This window comes from Dermacentor silvarum, unplaced genomic scaffold, assembly GCF_013339745.2.
Source record: "Dermacentor silvarum isolate Dsil-2018 unplaced genomic scaffold, BIME_Dsil_1.4 Seq210, whole genome shotgun sequence".
NCBI classification, from domain to species: domain Eukaryota; kingdom Metazoa; phylum Arthropoda; class Arachnida; order Ixodida; family Ixodidae; genus Dermacentor; species Dermacentor silvarum.
In genome coordinates this window covers 102,990-120,001 of record NW_023605864.1, presented here as the reverse complement: position 1 = coordinate 120,001, position 17,012 = coordinate 102,990, and the positions used below count along the sequence as shown (strand labels likewise).

At 45.3% G+C, this 17,012-nt stretch overlaps 1 protein-coding gene across 2 annotated transcripts; it reads right to left on the bottom strand.

The window, feature by feature from the left end:
- Positions 1–1,203: 1,203 nt before the first annotated feature.
- On the bottom strand, positions 1,204–16,886 carry LOC119434734 (transportin-3). 2 transcript variants are annotated; one of them, XM_049659584.1, is made up of 6 exons: positions 16,606–16,886; positions 12,667–12,756; positions 10,610–10,723; positions 8,439–8,512; positions 2,368–2,431; positions 1,204–1,433 (listed from the first exon to the last, which is right to left on the bottom strand). In XM_049659584.1, exons 1-6 carry the CDS (start codon positions 16,738–16,740, stop codon positions 1,299–1,301), a joined length of 612 nt encoding a protein of 203 aa, XP_049515541.1. In that variant the 5' UTR covers positions 16,741–16,886; the 3' UTR covers positions 1,204–1,298. The 2 variants fall into 2 exon arrangements, with proteins under 2 accessions (XP_049515541.1, XP_037557741.2); XM_037701813.2 differs by having other exon boundaries at positions 1,209–1,433; positions 16,615–16,886.
- Between the last annotated feature and the right edge of the window lie 126 nt (positions 16,887–17,012).

Here is a 17,012-nt window from a genome sequence, read left to right as displayed (position 1 = left end):
GGACAGCAGCCGCTCGTAGCAATCTGCAATTACACATATTTTGCGTCAGCTGACACTATCCTGTGCTTGACAAGTTAATCTCATCACACCACCTTGCCTATTGTTGTCCTCAACTGTGTTTCCCTTCTCTTGGTAATTACGCTGTTAATTTATCAGACTAGCGGTTATCTCAAACGGGATGACCATTGTTCACACCGCCACTATCTTTGCGAAACACTGTACAGTGGCCTTAATTCCGAATGCCGTTACTGGGCGCACATCAGTCACTTTTCGTAGCTTCGGGACACCCATGGTAAGATTAGCTTTAGATTTACATGGCGAGCTCAAAAATGTCATGCGGCTAGTGCGCTGACCGCTCTGCTGCAGACGCATTTACACGGACGACAGACTGACGCTGCAGTCAGAAAGGGGCGCTGTCGAACAAACTTGCCGTGGGCCTCCCGATTTGAGAACCCACGACAGGCAGCAAACGAAAAGGCTCTTTTACCGTCTGCGCCAACTACAGCTGAGCCGTGCTGCCCCAATGACCGCGCCGCGGGTGCGGTGCTGAGTCACGCGATGCGTGCTTCCCGCTTTTGTCTGTTGCGAGCTGACGACAACCCGCAGAAACCAAATGCCATAAAGATGGAAACACCCTTCTGTTTTCTGGAAGAAAACTGGAAAGCAAAACTTTCTAGGCAATAGAAGATTGCCATTAGGCACAGTATGGCCCTCTATTAAACTGAAAGCCCCACTGGTATTTAGGACAACTTTGCTATTTCTTCAGCTTCAGAGGAAAAAAAAAAAACACTGAATTCTATTCAAGATATATTCTATTGATAAAAAATATTTTCCAGACCTTCGTATACGAACTGCGTTGTTATCAGTGCTGGCATACTAATTTGGTGTTCCCTCTAAGAGTAGACCATACTATACATCTCAATTCCTGGGTACCTAAGTTACTAATAGATAGCAATGTCAGTAGACTCCTGAGCATGGGCAGCACCCCGTTTTCTTTCTTTTTTTCCACAATACTTGTAAGCATAAACCTTTGTGCTAAATTTTTTTATATTCACTATTCCAATTCACTATTCATCTTTTTTTCTCTTGATTTGATTCAATATTTGATTCAAAATTTACTATTCAGTATTTGCACGCCCTTATTTGACCATAGCACAAGTATTTCTGTTCATGAAAGGCAACTGTTTGCATTTTTGCAGGGCTGCTACGAGCGAGTTTGACCGCATACAAATAATAAAGAAAAAGTCTGAAATTGACAGGGACTCAATCTCCATACAGTTTAAGCTACATCACTAAGCCTAAGCAAGCAGAGACGGTAGATGAGAAGCGCCAATGCTTACCAGCAGGTGCACCACCTGTCCCGAAACCTGAGTGAAAAGCTCAATGATCTCGTTGCGCCGGTTGGCACCAAGCCGGAGTGACCGGCTGTTGAGCTGCAAGCACAATGCAGGAACAAAGTCATCATCATCAGGTCAATGGCCCCTCCCAGAAGTCTCCCGAGCACTCCTGCCCTGGGCCCACAGATCTGTACGCCCTCAAATTTTCTATCTTATCACACCATCAAGTTCTCGTCGCCCCCAATGGAATTTGCTTTCCTTTCCCTTCAACTATTACACAACACATCCTTAGTTACTAGTTCTTTGTCAAAGGGCAGATTGTCATGCACTCGAGAGCAGCACGAAGCTACAAAGGAAAACCCACACAGTTTTCTCAGAAAGAAAGATTTGCAATGGGAGAAATTGGTCCTGGTCCGGGGATCAAACCCAGGTCTAACACCTGTCCAGGGTGGTCACTCTACCATCCGAGCACAAGCAATTTCTTTAAAAGCTTGCCCGGAGCCCCCCCCCCACACCAGTTTTATTATTCTTTTTTCAAAAAAGCCTTTTATTAAACATTGTGCACCTTTACATGCAACACACAGGCAGCAACTTGGCACAGCAAATAGTGACCGGCCACACATTGCTTTTAGGTGACTTTTCAGCAACTGCTTCAGGAACTTGACTGCATAAACTTACCTGAAGCAAGTGCCCCGCTTGCATCCTTTCACCATCAGAAGACTAGCAATGCAAGGTTCGGGGACTGACCGACGAGCTAAACTTTTCTGTGAACGGGCTTTACTTTTTGTAAAGCTTGCCGTAAGATTCGTAAAATCATAAAACTTGACGAATGATTCGGGAGAGATTTGGGAGAGTGAGACTGCACTAACTATTTGTGCAGCTTCTGCAGCGTCGCCTGCCAAGTATGAAACAAAGTACAGCTTCCTTTTAAGTAAGTCCACTCTATCATATCAAGAGTGATAATGTGCTTTAGCATACTTTCAGTCTCTTAAGACGCCAGGCAAATGACTAAGACAGCATGACAACTGACCTCTTCGGGAAGCACCGTCAGCACTTCAAGGAGAACGGGAATGTGGGATGGACTGCAGCCAAACCTATGCAGAAGAGAAAAAAAAAACACACAAAAGCCTGCAGCAACAGTACTGAAAGCTGTACAGAAGTCAACTGCATGCCCAAGAAAAGGCCAAGGTGAAAGAATGTTATGGCTTATTAGCGCAACGGCAAGCATACGAGATATTGGGCTGTTGCCAACAACACACAAGTTTTTAAACCAATAAATAAACAAACCACTATGATATCTTCCCAAGGGTCTGATAAGCAAACAGAAAGAGATGCTATCAACCAATGTACACTTCGAGCTATAGCATATATAAAAGAAAATTGCTTTGCAAGCATTAGGGGCTAAACACATGCCCCTCATGTCAAACGGGAAAGCTATACAGTTAGACCTCAATATAACAAAGTTGGTAAAGTTAATATTTTACTTCACTATATTGAAATTTCGTTATACAGAAATTTGACCTTATATGCAAATACGTACACTCACTGACGGATTTTTTTCACATGGAAGGGGACGTAAAATTGTCCCAATTATTGGGCAAATGTAAAAAACAAATTTACACAAGAAGAGTATTGATTATGTCGAGTCTGACAGTCAGCCATCAAAGATACCCTTTCATGTCGCATGAACAGTTCCTTCACATCGACGGCACAAGCGAAGCCTGCGAAGCTTTCATGTCCACATTGTCACGGCGGCTCATCAGCGTTATCAGCGGACCACTTGGGTATCAGCACCAAAGATAGTAATATATTTAGCAATGCTAGCATAAAAAAAAAAAACCACGAACTTGAGACGCTGCTCGGACCATGACGCAACGTAAACAAAACAGACAGCAGCAATCCACGTTAGTGATGGCGAAGCAACGCATTCTTATGGAAGAGCATCCAAAATCCGAGGGAACGTTTTGGATCATATTGGTTAGGAAAACAGTGTGCATACAAACAACATACATGCAATAATTTTATCTTTATAGTATTTCTAATCATCAATTTTCTATACAGCTTCGTGAAAATGGCTGTGGTGTACGACAGCAATTGCCGATTGTACACCAAGTTGTGGCTGCAAGGTCCAATCCTGGTAACGTGCAACGAGGCTTTTGGGCGACGCACACTTGACAACGAACGATTGCTCCGCCAATTGGTTTCCCGAAGCTGCCGAAATGATATCTGGAGAAGCATGTCGCAGCCGACAAAGAAACGCAAGATTTTGTCCCTAGAAGAGTGGGCTCTAGTTATCGCCTGGGCTCAAGCTGGAAAGAAAAATCATCAATCATCGCGGAAGAATTTGGAATTCCGACGAGCTCTCTTTCAACAAGGTTGAAGAGTAAGGACGCTATAACCAAAGCGCTAGCTTAAGGGACGTACGCAAAGCACAAGAAACTGACTCAGCCGGTGCACGGGGCCTTAGACAAGGCAGTTTGCACCTGGTTCGTGGAGATATGGGCGAAGAAAATCACAACTTAGCGGTGACATTGTGCGGCAGAAAGCGCTGGAATATGCCTGCCTGCTTAGAATAGATGACGTTCAGGCCAGCCTAGGTTGGCTGAACAGGTTCAGGTCTCGCCATAGCATCGCCAAGAAAGTTTTGCGTGAAGCCGCTTCAGTGGATAATGATGGCGCCGTTGCAGGGATGTCAGCCAGCCTCGCAGGCACCTTGAAAGACTATGCACCATCGGATATATATATAATGCCGATGAGACTGGGCTCTTCTACGAGATGCTGCCCACCAGGATCCTGCATCTTAAGGGGTTGTGCTGCCACAGAGGGAAGCACAGCAAGAAAAGAATAATCGTGCTAATGTGCGCAAACATGGACGGTTCGGACAAGCGGCCGTTTTTGGTCATCGTTAAAGTGCCAAACCACGCTGCTTTAAAGGAAATCAGAGCCTGCCTGTGAAGTACATGGCTAACATCTGGACGTGTATGACCCGGGCTATTTTCGGAGAAAGGGTCCACGCCTTCGACCTGGACATGGGCAGGCAAGGCCAAAAGGTTTGTCTACATTTAGACAATTGTTTCGCTCATATCATAGAGGACACCAAGCTGGAAATCATGCAGTTGAAGTTTTTTCGACCGAACTGCACCGCTATCATTCAACCCCTCGACCAAGGGGTCATCCAGACCGTCAAGCGGGCCTACCGTGAGTGCTATATTCAAAGGCTGCATCTCTGCAGTCAGTTAAGCCATGGAACGAAAGTGGACCTCTTCATGGCACTCCAAATTACTGCTGCGTCGTGGTGCGCAATGAGAAGTGCCATAATTTTCAACTGCTTCCGCCATGCCGGTTTCAGTGTGCAGGCTGCCGAGACTCGCATTCTGATACAGTAGCCGACCGATTTTCCGGACTTCGCGGGGACTGAAAAATAGTCCGAAAAATCGAGCAGTCCGAAAAACCGAACAGTCCGAAAAACTCGCCCCCCCCCCCCCCCAAGAGAAAAAAATTATGAGGCTTAGAGCGGCGTAAGAAAAATGACGCAGTTTCGCCCAAAATGTGGAGCATCGGTTGCAATAGCAAATTAATAGACAGCGATACGAAGTACGGATGTTAGTTTTATCGGCCGTATAAAGTTGTAAATTTGCACTTACTAAATAAGCACGGTGTCACGCGCGCACAGGTTACATGAACCCATCTCGCTTGATGACCGCAGGCAAATTGACCTTCGCGCTGTCTATTCTCTCGCTTCAACGCGAACGTCGAAAAAAAAAAAAAAAAAACGGCGCATACGAAGCTACTGGCACTCGGCGCACGCCCTTTGTACCCATCGCAGATCGCGGGTGCACACTTTGGCCACATAGCAGATCGCTTTCAAGATACGGTGCTTGCGCGGCAGCAGCCGCAAGAGTTGAATGCAACTCCCCACCGTCTCCGCCGCCTTCTCCCCGTGCCCCGCGAGCGAACGAAGTGCGCGCGCGCCTCCGGCTGCCTTCCTCTCTCGCGTGCGTGAGATTAAATTGTGGTTGCCGGCTAACCCTCGCAAGCTTTCACCCGCACACAGTGTACGGCGCAACCGAAACTTATAAAAAAAAAAAACGGATTCCGCTTACGTGATGTGACGATAGTGCCGAGCTGACCAAAAAAAAAAGCAAGCAAGTGCCGCTTTTTGGAACGTTTTGTTGGCCAAGGAAGAGCGGACATGGCCTCGGAGACGAGAGGATAACGTGCGTGTACAGAGGATAACGTGCGTGTACTAATCTTGAAGGCTATACAGGGGGGCACTGGAAGCCAAGCCCGGCCAAGCCAGCGGAAAATCCAACATAGCGGTCTCCAAGATCGGGTAGCGTGACTCAGAGCGAGCGATTTAGTCCGGAAAATCGAACATTGGCACCTAGATTTGTCCGAAAAATCCGTCGCGAAAATGCATTAGCTCTATGGGAATCCTGCTGGTACATCTATGAAGTCCGGAATATCCAACAAGTCCTAATTTTTGGAGTTCGAAAAATCCGTCGGCTACTGTATAGACAGATAGAGACAGGTCGCTGTCCAATGAAGTCGTCGCTGCAGGAAAGTGGAGATGTGCCCCCGATGTACATCCCAATGAGTACATCCAAGCTGACTTGTGCTTGGTGGTGCGCGAAGAAATGACCGACGAATAAATCCTGAGGAGCATATGGGAAGACTGTGTTTCATCGGACGAAGAAGAAACAGCTGCACGTGAGCCTGCACCACCGACTACATCGCAGGTAATGGACACATTCGATAGCATCAGGCGTTGCATCGGGTCCCAAGACAACGATGCGGCAATGGCTCTGTTAGCGGTGTGCAAGAGTCGTGTTGTGCCATCGCTTGGCAAGAAGTGCAAGCAGGCTAAACTAACCGATTTTTAGATTTAAAGCTTGCTTTATGCATCAGCGAGTCATGTGCCACCTATGTACAGTAAAACCTCGATAATTCGAAGGTCGCCGGACCGCGAAAATTCTTCGAATTAAGCGGATTTTCGAATTAACCGAAATGAATAAAAAAAAAAAACAAGCAAGAACTTGCCGCAAAAAGAAATCACCTTTATTTTCCATGTCCGAGAAAAATTACTCAAAGTGATCACCGATGCGGGATTACTTGGCGCGCTGGTTCGCCGCCCCTAGTGCCATGCTCTCCAGCTGGCTCAAAAAACGTAGCATACAAATATCACCCGCACTGCACTCAACAAAGTTGCGGACGATGTTCACGGAATCGATAATTGCCGCGAAAGCGGGCGTGGTGGTGCTTGACTCCAAAAATTTGGACTTGCTGGATATTCCGGACTTCAAAAATGCACCATCAGGGTTCTCATTGAGTTCATGCATTTTCGCACCCAATTTTTCGGACGAATTGAGACCCCAAAGTTCGATTTAGCGGACTAAATCGCTCTTTCCTAGCCGCGTTACCCAATCTTGGAGGCCGCCATGTTAGATTTTGCACTGGCTTGAATTCCAGTGACTCGCTGTATAGCCTCCAAGATCAGAACGCGCGCTATCAATAGAGAGCTCGCGCAATCCTCCAGTCTCGGAGGCCATGACATCGTTGTAACCATTATTGTGGGATTTTTTTTATTTTTTTTTTATTGCGACAGCAATTATATGGACACTTCAAGCGGATTTTCGCCGTCTGCGTCGCCGCCCTGAGGATTCATACAAAGTCCAAGGGCGATAAGATCATCGCCGCGCGCCCGCCGTATGTGCGAGTGACAGCGCGCGGGGGACGCGCGCTTTCATGGAGAGCGAACGCACGGCGGAGGCGACTTCCTCCCTCGGGCGACTTCTACTCTTCTAACAACTGCGTACTTAGCGCCGGAACGGTTTCTCGCGCGCAGCGTATCTTGAAAGCGATCTCCAGACGACTCTGACCTTTCGTATGGGCTGTGCTCTCGCCGCTCGCAGCGATAGACCGCACGAACCTTCACTCGCTGTGGGCTGCGGCGGCCGCGCTCGCTCGTGCGCGCTGACACCACGCGTGTTAATTCAGTGCAATGGCGCACCGACGGGGGGGGATTCGGGGGTTGTAACCCCCCCCCCCTGAGGCCGACTTAACCCCCCCTTTTGTTTAACCCCTTTTCTTTCCTTAGGCATTTGAGTACTGCAACTAAGATGTAAGACGCGCAATCGTCTGCACACTCGCAAAAAGCGCATTTTTTTGACAATTTGCCGTCAAGAAATCGAAATTAGTGCTGTTTAGATGGTATTGACAAACTGTCAACCCCCCCCCCCCCCCCCCCTGGCAGAGATCCTGGGTGCGCTACTGATTCAGTGTTTTTTTTTTTTTTTTTTTTCTCTCAAGTTTCGGTTGCTATTTTGAACATGGCGTGTACACCGAGCAGGTGTCTCGGAGACCCATGTCTCAGTGATCGGCGCTACCTCCTGTACCTTCGCGAGAGCTAAGCGGTGCGAAGCTCGTTTCTTGGATCTCCATGGCGAACTCCGTTGGCGGAGATCGCCAACGCGGTGGCGTTCGTGTCGACTGTACACGGAGACGACGTCATTGCTGCGCAAATCCAAGCAAGTCGATCCTCTCCAAGCGTAGTATGAGGCAGGGCATTATTAAAGATTTTTTTTAAAGCCGCACTAATTACTTTTTTTTTTCGGCCGAATGAGTTTTCCGGACTATTTTTCAGTCCCCACGAGCTCGGAAAATCGGTTGGCGACTGTACGGAGCGCCCTAACCTAACCGCCGCACGTTGCTACTAGCCGGAAACTTCGAATTATCCGAATAGAGCCGCGCGGGCCATTCAAATTATCCGGTAGAATTTGCATTGAGAATGACGGGACCGCTCAAATTCTTCGAATTAACCGAAATTTCGAATTAACCGAGTTCGAATTATCGAGGTTTTACTGTATTTGATAATATCACAACAACAAATTTCCGGGAGAACGAAATTACCCCGTCAATTTCGTTGTAGCAGGATTAAACTGTACAGCCTTGAACACACAAAGCGAGCACAATATCTTGGCATATAATGAGAAAAGGGCGCTTTATCAGTGGCACCCCTTTATAATTAGCAATGAAAGGCTTGAGCTCAGCAGTACCAGTCGATCAATCCATAATAGCTATCATCCACCAGCATGCACCTACCTTTGTATTAAGTCAACAACAGGAGACTTCCATGCCGACATCTGCAGGGCAAGATCTGCCATGGCGAGAGACAACTAGAACACCAGAACCAAAAAGAAAACAACCTTAGACTCAACAATACAGATACAGAACAGCCACGTACAGCTGCAGCGGAGGAAGATTAGCACAAGTGACCGATCACCCGAATAGATAAATCGCAATATGCGATGTTGTTCCTTAGCACGCCTAAAACGACAGCGTCAGGCACTACCTCTTTGAAACATGAATCATCTGGCAGTTAAGTACCAGTGTACACGGGAACAAGAGCGCCGCGTACTGCAATTTCCCTGCTCCAGTCATCGGTCACTTGCGCTTATCTTTTTCCGCTGCAGCTGTACAGCACAATTCTACAGTTTAGCTTTCTCAAACACTACGCAATACTGATTTACAGGGCTTAACATACCAAAACAACACAGAGGCTATGTGAGACACCGTAGTGGACTTTAGCATAATGGTGACCGTGGTTGTTCAACACACAACCAAAACTTGGCACACAAGTGTTCTCGCAGTTAATCCCCATCAGAATGCAGCTGCTGTGGCTGGCAATGGAATGTGTGGGCTCAAGCTCAGCAAGGAGGATTGCCACAGCAGCTGAACCACAGTCGTGGATCATAAGAATGCATATGTACAAAGAGCACACAATGCTGTGTGGATTGGTCTGACCAAACAACTGCTTGCCGCATGTATTGCGGCCGGATCCTTTTTTCCATTTCATCCCTAAAGAACAAGTTTGTTCTATACGTTACTTCCCTGAAGTCGAGATCAAGTTCCGAATGGAAAAATCTAAATCAAATTATAGGGTTGAACGTCCTAAAGAAACACATGGGCCATGAGGGACACCGCAGCGGAGAGGGGGAGAGCACGGGATTATTCTCAGCCAACCGGAGTTCTTTAACTTGCACTTAAATCCAAGTACAGAAGCGTTCTTTCGTATTTTGTTCCCACCGAAATGTGGCAGCGGTGGCTGGGAATCAAGCCCGCGATCTCGTGCTTCCCAGCGCTACGCCATAGCCACTAAGCTACTGCATCGGGTCCATAACCAACAAGCCATCGCAGCAGGTGTAATTTGTAAAACCTCCCTCACCTCGTTCAGGGCAATCACCACCATCACACTACCCAAACGGACCTCGTTAAATTCAACAACCTGGGGCTGTTTTCTGTCTTCTAGCATTCTAAGCTGCAACAGGTCAGAAATCACACTCACGACCTCCTGCTCAGTCGCAGAGCACCACAGTCACTGAATCCACTATGACAGGTCAAGTGGCTAAACAGAAGACATTCTTCTGTTTCCACTTTCGCCTCTCTCTCTGATGCTGGCATGACTGCGACCTTTGACTCCCAAGTATATGACTTGTAGGCTATTCTACTTAATAATTTCCCTATCAGGTTTCATTCGTTCACAGTAGTACAGTGCAACTGCACATAACATTTGCAAATGTAACATCCCAAAACTTTTCAACCTAGGTCGTAAGAGTACCATCATGGTCTCTGCCCTGTTTTGCAACAAGACCAATATGACCATCACCAACTGCTTCTTCAGATTTGCAATGACATCACTGCCAATGCCTCGGAAGATGTAGGTAGACGAGACATCCAACTCTAATAGATACGTCATTGGCACGGAACAAAGAGGACAAGGGTAACGCACACACTCCTGTCCTCGTCATTGTTCCATGCCATTCACATATCTATTACAGTTTCATGTTTAGCCTGCCTACATCGATTAAGGCATCTGAAGAAGCAGTTCGTGATCTATAAAGCAATGAACCAACTAGCCCAAATTAATTTTGGTAGACATGAAATTCTCGGTATCAAAATGAGGCAAGGAGCGAAACCATTTTTCACGAAAATTTTGCGTACCTCACTCACGACCTCATTCCTTTGACAATCCATTCAAGCCTGCGCATTATCCTCATTTCATCAATATGGGGCCAGGTGGCCTGTCATTTAGTCTAGTACACACTGCCAAACATTTCTTTCTTACACTTTTTGTATCTACGGTATTTCTGTGTTCCTTGTACTTACTATTTGCATTTCAATTTCATGCTGCGGTCGATGCCAAAAGCATTATGCCCTCTTAGTGGTCCGTCACATCAACAAGAAAACAAAGATAAAAAACACATCCAGCTTACCTGTGTAACAATAACTGGTGCTGTATCTTTGTTGACCTTCGCCAAGTGCTCCATGAGCGAGTCTCGCAAGGAGCCATGGGATTCAGGGGGGAGTTCATGGAACACGTACTGGATCTTTAACACGCACCAGAAGAAAAAAGAAAAGAAGCAGACACCATTAAAAGACTGTTGCAGCATGCTCTTGGAAGAAGTGACAGCATGTACAAAAAGCCTGTTTTCCCCAGCCACTACAGTGTGTATCACTTTCTTGTGTTACATACTAAAGCATCCTGTGCTCGCATGCTAAAGACCATTTGCACTAGTGACACCACAACCACCTACAATTTGTAGTTATAATATGACATTCAAAAGTGTGCTACAATAGAAGTTGCCAAAAAGGTTTATATCGGGCACCACACTCAACTTGTTTACAGCTCCACAACTGAACATAGCAGTCATTCAGGAGCACCTCATCTCTTTTTCTATGCATATAACCAGCACTACAAGCTCCACGAATGAACTGGGTGTGCTGGTTGCAAACATATTTATCTTTCCCATGCTGCTTTACTTCCTCATTTTAAGCTTCTCATTAGAATAAGCTTTTAAATTGCATTAAATGCATTCAGTTGAAAGAGAAACTATTTCCCTGTGCCATCATTCCTCTCCACTTTTTTATTGTTGTTTTCTTTGTTTTTGTTTGCGTTTAGAACAACAACTATTAGTGCCTGCTTATCTGCTAAGCCCTTATATTTATAATATTTGCGTGTAATTATGTTTGCAAATTTATCTAATTTAGAAACCCTAATATCCAGCCACCAGTGCTCTCGGTTAAGGCACAGTGCAATCCCCGGTAATGCATAGTGCATTTGTACGTGAACTTTTCCTTTATGCGTGGCTTCAGGGCAATGCTAATTTAACCTTCACATGCCATTTTGTGGTGATTGCAGTGACATGCGCTAATGAGCACAAACTCAAATGCAAAGAACACAAAACTGACTAGAACACATTCTTGCATTTCTGGGTTCGCCTGCATTTGTAACAGCGACTTAATTGAGTTTCCAAAGCAATGATTTGGGAGTACACTATGCTCATAAACCAACCACAGAGTGATTGCATATATTCTTGCCACATAATTACACATTGCAGCTGTACTGAAAAACTTCTATTTGCATTTCAATTTATGCTCATGGTACTTAGAGACAGTCACTAATAAAAAACAGGGCCCTTTCTTAGCTTTCATATTTGCTCAATGTATTACCACGTGTATATTGTTTCACTTTTTCAAAGTGACGATTCCTTCACCAGATCATCACTGTTTACCAACCTGTCACTCATATGGTCACATCGCCTGCTATGAGCAGTCCAGCGATGTTTCACACAGTGTGATTCTGCTTATAATTTCAAACTTGCAACATCGAGCGGTGCAGCAAATCTAGTGCTTGCCTTATACCGTCTGTGCCCACGTCTTACAACGAACCTGTCAAGGGGAGTTCCACAACAGTTTTTTTGTATGGTGGGGGTGGTGAGAGCCTGCGGTGGCACCCCTAAGTGGCCATACAACCAGGACACAGATGGTGTGCTACCCAAGAGCAGCCAGCAACACAGCCCTACCAGGCCATAGGAATGTGCAGCAAGATGCCAGCATTGGTGAAGCCAGCACAGCAAGCAAGAAAGTGCGTCGGATGTAACAGTGTAGAAGTAATAAGCTCAGATATAGTAAAGCATATGAAACGGCTCGGGTTCAGCGAAGGAATTGCACTGAATACAGGGAAGCGTTTGCAAAGTCTTGTGTAGATTCCGGGCAGTGTCAGAACAGACACTGGACTTCCGAAGGATGTAAGAGCTCTCGTATACAGCTTCACTGTCTGATGCACAAGTTGCTCTGATTGGCATAGATCTGGAAAGCTTGTTTTTTTTTTTGCGTGCTAGAAGTTTAGCACTAGCCTGATCTTACACGCACCTTGCACGTTTGATGTGAACAGCCCCACCTCCTTAGTTCAAATACCAATGCCTGTTTTCTTTAGCCTTTGTTAACTGATGTGGCTAAATGCGAAAAAGACAGGAAGTTGTTTGCTCACCTTTGTTCGCATGGTCTGAGCAGCAAAGTAACAGGACTCAAGGTCCACATTCTGCTGCAGGAGTTCATCTGCAATCTTCCAGGCACAGACCTGCAGTAGAGCACACAACACGCTGTTCACTGCAGTGCCATGCAGTCAAGACACACACACTTTTGATATGGCAATATGACAGACTATGTGAAACGTTTGCAGCAGTAATCACACTCTTCGTTAACCCTTTCTGGAATGAATGTTGTTTTCAAGTAACAGGTTATATCATGCGCAATTGAAGTAAGAAAAGAAAGAAGAAAAAATTCCCACAGCAATTTTTCATTACATGCGAGAGCCACCTGTCACAAATTCAGTACGCTGCAGGTGAGCTCGTGGAGCTTCCAAGCTTCTAAACAAGTGTGTTAAACAATGAGCACAAATTATTCAAAGATTGCTTTCACGCCATGCTCACGACATATTATGTACCTTAGGTGGTAGGCTCTAAGAATGCAGCTCAGACATAAAATCAGCATGCGGCAACTGTGTCGACTTTTCCGAATTTCAGAGAGAACCAAATGCTAGTTGTTGGCACTCTGTTTTCTCATTTTAGTTTTGGATTTTGCCCCTTTTCCGTGTTGGATACTTCTTGTAAAGCACTACGATTCCTTCAGCAGACGTGCCAACCTTAGAAATTGAAAAATAATGCAGTCACAGCCAAAAAATACTATCAATTGTTTGATTACTCCAGATGACTGTTTATTGAAGATTCACAGGCTATTGATCTGTATACGGAAGGCACAGGTTCTCTAAATATTCGAAGCTAGAATTATCTGCACCACAAATGTTTATGAAGTTTGAGGGCAGTTAAATAAAGCATTCCGAAAAGTTGTTTCGTGGTGCAAAGCCAGGCAAATGTCTAAAAAAAACTGTCTTTGTGTGCGTTACACACAAGAAACATCCTCTCAAGTTTCTCTGTCATACTTGCAATTTATCACTTTCGGAGGCAACACAATACAAATAATAGGTCTCTGAATAACTAACTAATCATCTTAGATGGACTACACACATTGCCACAATAACAGCCTATTGCTAATCGTAAACAATTTTTTTCTTCGAAGAGTGCTTAAGCTTTCTACTACCTCCATGAGGCTTCCTGCCTGTAAATCTGCAATTCTTCCTATGTTAGACCATGTACGTATAATCTGGAACCCATACACTAAAACTAGCATAGATAAACATGAACAAGTGCTAAAGAAGGCTAGTTGCCTTATTTACAATAATTTTAGATGTACCTCCAATAAAGCAGTTATTAGAAAGATCTAAACTTGAACTCTTAGCGCAAGAAAATCGTAAGACTAAAATTACAATACTAATTAATTAAATGACACTATAACACTGACATCACGAAAATGATCTCCTTTCTTAAGGATACGCCACAAGACAAGGTCACGGGCCAACTATAAACCCTTTTCGAACCAAAAGCCACTGTTTCACATATTTTTCTGCAAACTGTCAATGATTGGAATAATCTAACAAAAATTCAACTCCTACAACCTACAATAACATTACTTGTGCCACATTTAGCGTAATGAATACTCTTTTCCTTTTTGTATGGGACACTGAAGTGTGTTTCGTTAGTGCTATATTACTTCTCTTTCTAACTTGCTGCAATCTGTACTTAGTTTGTAATGTGTTATACAACCCATTATAGCATGCGACAGGAATCAATGGACCAAAATATAGAGGTTAAATGAGAAACTTGACAGAACACATCATAAGCCTATGCAGAGACCTCTGTCTTTCCTTCACATTACAAGATATTCTGCATGAACTGAGCCTCCCTTCTTGGTCAGATTTTTGCCACAAGATTGCATTTTATGGCCCAGATAGTTCAACACTTTGCCTGGTTTGCCAAGATGAAAATGTGACTTCAAGAAGTGCTCCCGCAGTGACCGTGTTAATGATGTCAAGGAAAAACGCCGGTCTCTGTACTGCCAGCCTTGCCAAGAGTGCAGGCTCAAGTTGTGTGGGTTAAATACTATGGCACAGCCGCTCCTCTTCTAAGACATGCGGCTTGCATATTTTTATCGTTTGTTTATAAGTTTCATTTGTCTTTCTTCCTCTGTGCTTGGAACCCAACAAGGCCTTTGTACATAGATATCCTGCATCTCCTCAATTAGGCTGCATGATCAAACTGGTGCAAGAAAAGGTGTCACATTCAACAGAAAACTGAAAGAAAAAGCGCTTATTTCTTCTATAACTGGCAGAAGTAGACGAGAACTGCAAGCAACTTTGTGACAAGCGACCAATGTCAACCGAGAGAAAAGAGGAGGCAATGTCTTTCAAAGGCTGTTGCTGCTTCTCAAAGATGCAGGGATTTCAGAGAAGTGGACTCAGGACGGGACACCTGTGGCACTAATATGGCGACAGGTGGACTAATGCGCTAGCCGAACAGACATCAGGGAACAGGACTGAAACGTAACAAGACATAGAAGTAGCTTCAAATATTAGTTAAGAATACTCGGACATATGTAAGACACAGCATGTCGATACTAAACAATCTGGTATAGGGCACACAGCATAAGTTAGACGAACGTGATTGACAAAAGAAAGAAAGAAAGCCCTAATATGCTTCATTTGTCAAGTTTCACACCTTGCAGCCCACTTGAAAAACTACCCACTTCAGGCAAAACAGGCCAGAAGCAGACATTCACACACACACACACGCAACCACCACAATAAAGAAACTTACACCAACAACAGCTCAAATGCCCCAGCTTAGCCGAAGCAGCCAGTTGCCTCCAAATGGTCACTGTAGGAATCCTAATGATGCGTGGCGCCCTCTAAAAAGAACAATGCTCCCCTTTCCCAGACACGACTCCCCCCCCCCCTCCCTTGTTTTGTTTGTTCAGTTTTTTTCTTTTTTTTTTCACTTATTCACAGTATGCACTCCTACTTCCTTGGTTGAAAAAAAAAAAAAAAAGGAAAGAGAAAAACCTTAATGCTAATTTTGCCACAAAACAGAAACGTCAACGGTGTTGCAACTGTTCAACGCTGGTGCACTTAGGTCCTCAGCTAAAGCACGATTCGCTCAGCTTAAACGTGCGTGATGAAACTATAATAAACAGGCATCGTGGGCCGATTAAACACGCAAGTCCACAACAACACGCGTACCTGAGTTCGAACCTATGTGGTCAGAATGACGCAAATGAAAAGGTAACACGGTATGCGCTAGGCTTTTTGTTTTTCTTCTTTTTACTACATCTAACCACACCAAAGTCGACAGCTGCGGAGACTTCAGCGGAAAAAGCCGTAAACGATTGAACGCAAATGAAGAGGTCTTGCTGGTGCGCTAGACGAGTTCTCGGCTACACGTTCGTGTGCTAAGCGTACTCGGCGCCGTGGAGTCGTGTTTACTCCTTGCTTTAGTACACCTTTAGTTGAGACGAACGTCGCGTTGAAGCAAATCGGGAGGCAAAACAACGCACGACAAGCAGCGCTTCGCGATATTGCAAGGTGAAAAGTTACTTCTACAGTCTGGCATTTTTGAGACGTCGGGAAGACGCGAAGTGTCGACGGGCCAACGTGGAAGCATAGAGAAGTAGGCTGACACGCGACGCACGACTTCGCACGGTGAAACGTGATCTAAAAACGTCAAGAAAAAAAAAAAAAACCGGTCGGTCAGGGGTGATAGGTTTCGGAGCTAGGATCAGAAACGCGCCTCCGACGGCGCGTAACGGGGTAGACTCGAATGCCAATAGGAGGCAAAGGAAAAAAGACTTCGACACTTACAAATCCCTCAACTACTTCACAACCTCTATCATTGCACATCGTCAGCTTCTGTGCTACAACCCATGACATCACTTCAGCGTCTCACCTCTCAGTCGAGAGACGAATCCAACCAATACGCGCAATCAGCCCCGTTGGTTTCACACAAGCATAGGCGAGAGTTGAACGCACGAAACTTACAAAACTTACGGATCTTTGCAGTTCCCCCAGCCAGACCGATGCTTTCTCCTTGCCCGTAGTGTCTGGCTGTCTGTAGAGCGCGTGGATGGCTTGGACGACCGCTTGCAGCGATGGCATTCCGCTTGCGTCGTCCATGGCGACGCTATATCCGCACTCTGTGCCGCCGCCTACACGCTCACGGCGATTGTGCGCACCACCGAACGTCCGCAATTAAGCGTAACACGCTCAGAAAATGATTGAATGTCAAAAAGAGACCCCATCAACTGCTAACCGCCATTAAGTGCAGCCCCGCAGCTGTCAAATTTGTGTGCATTTTGTTTTTGTCTCGCAATTTATCTACGCAAACGTAAGTTACGTCTTCACGAGCTTATTATTATTGTTTTATTTAATTTTTGACGCAAGTGTCT

Bases quoted from the DNA above. Each gene is read 5' to 3' on its own strand.
- LOC119434734 (XM_049659584.1), bottom strand. From the start codon at position 16,740: ATGGACGACGCAAGCGGAATGCCATCGCTGCAAGCGGTCGTCCAAGCC. The intron at 12,757-16,605 runs GTAAGTTTCGTG...GCTCTACTGCAG, and splicing joins TGCAAAGATCCGTAAGTTTT to GTCTGTGCCTGGAAGATTGC. The intron at 8,513-10,609 runs GTAAGCTGGATG...CTGGTGTTCTAG, and splicing joins CACCAGTTATTGTTACACAG to TTGTCTCTCGCCATGGCAGA.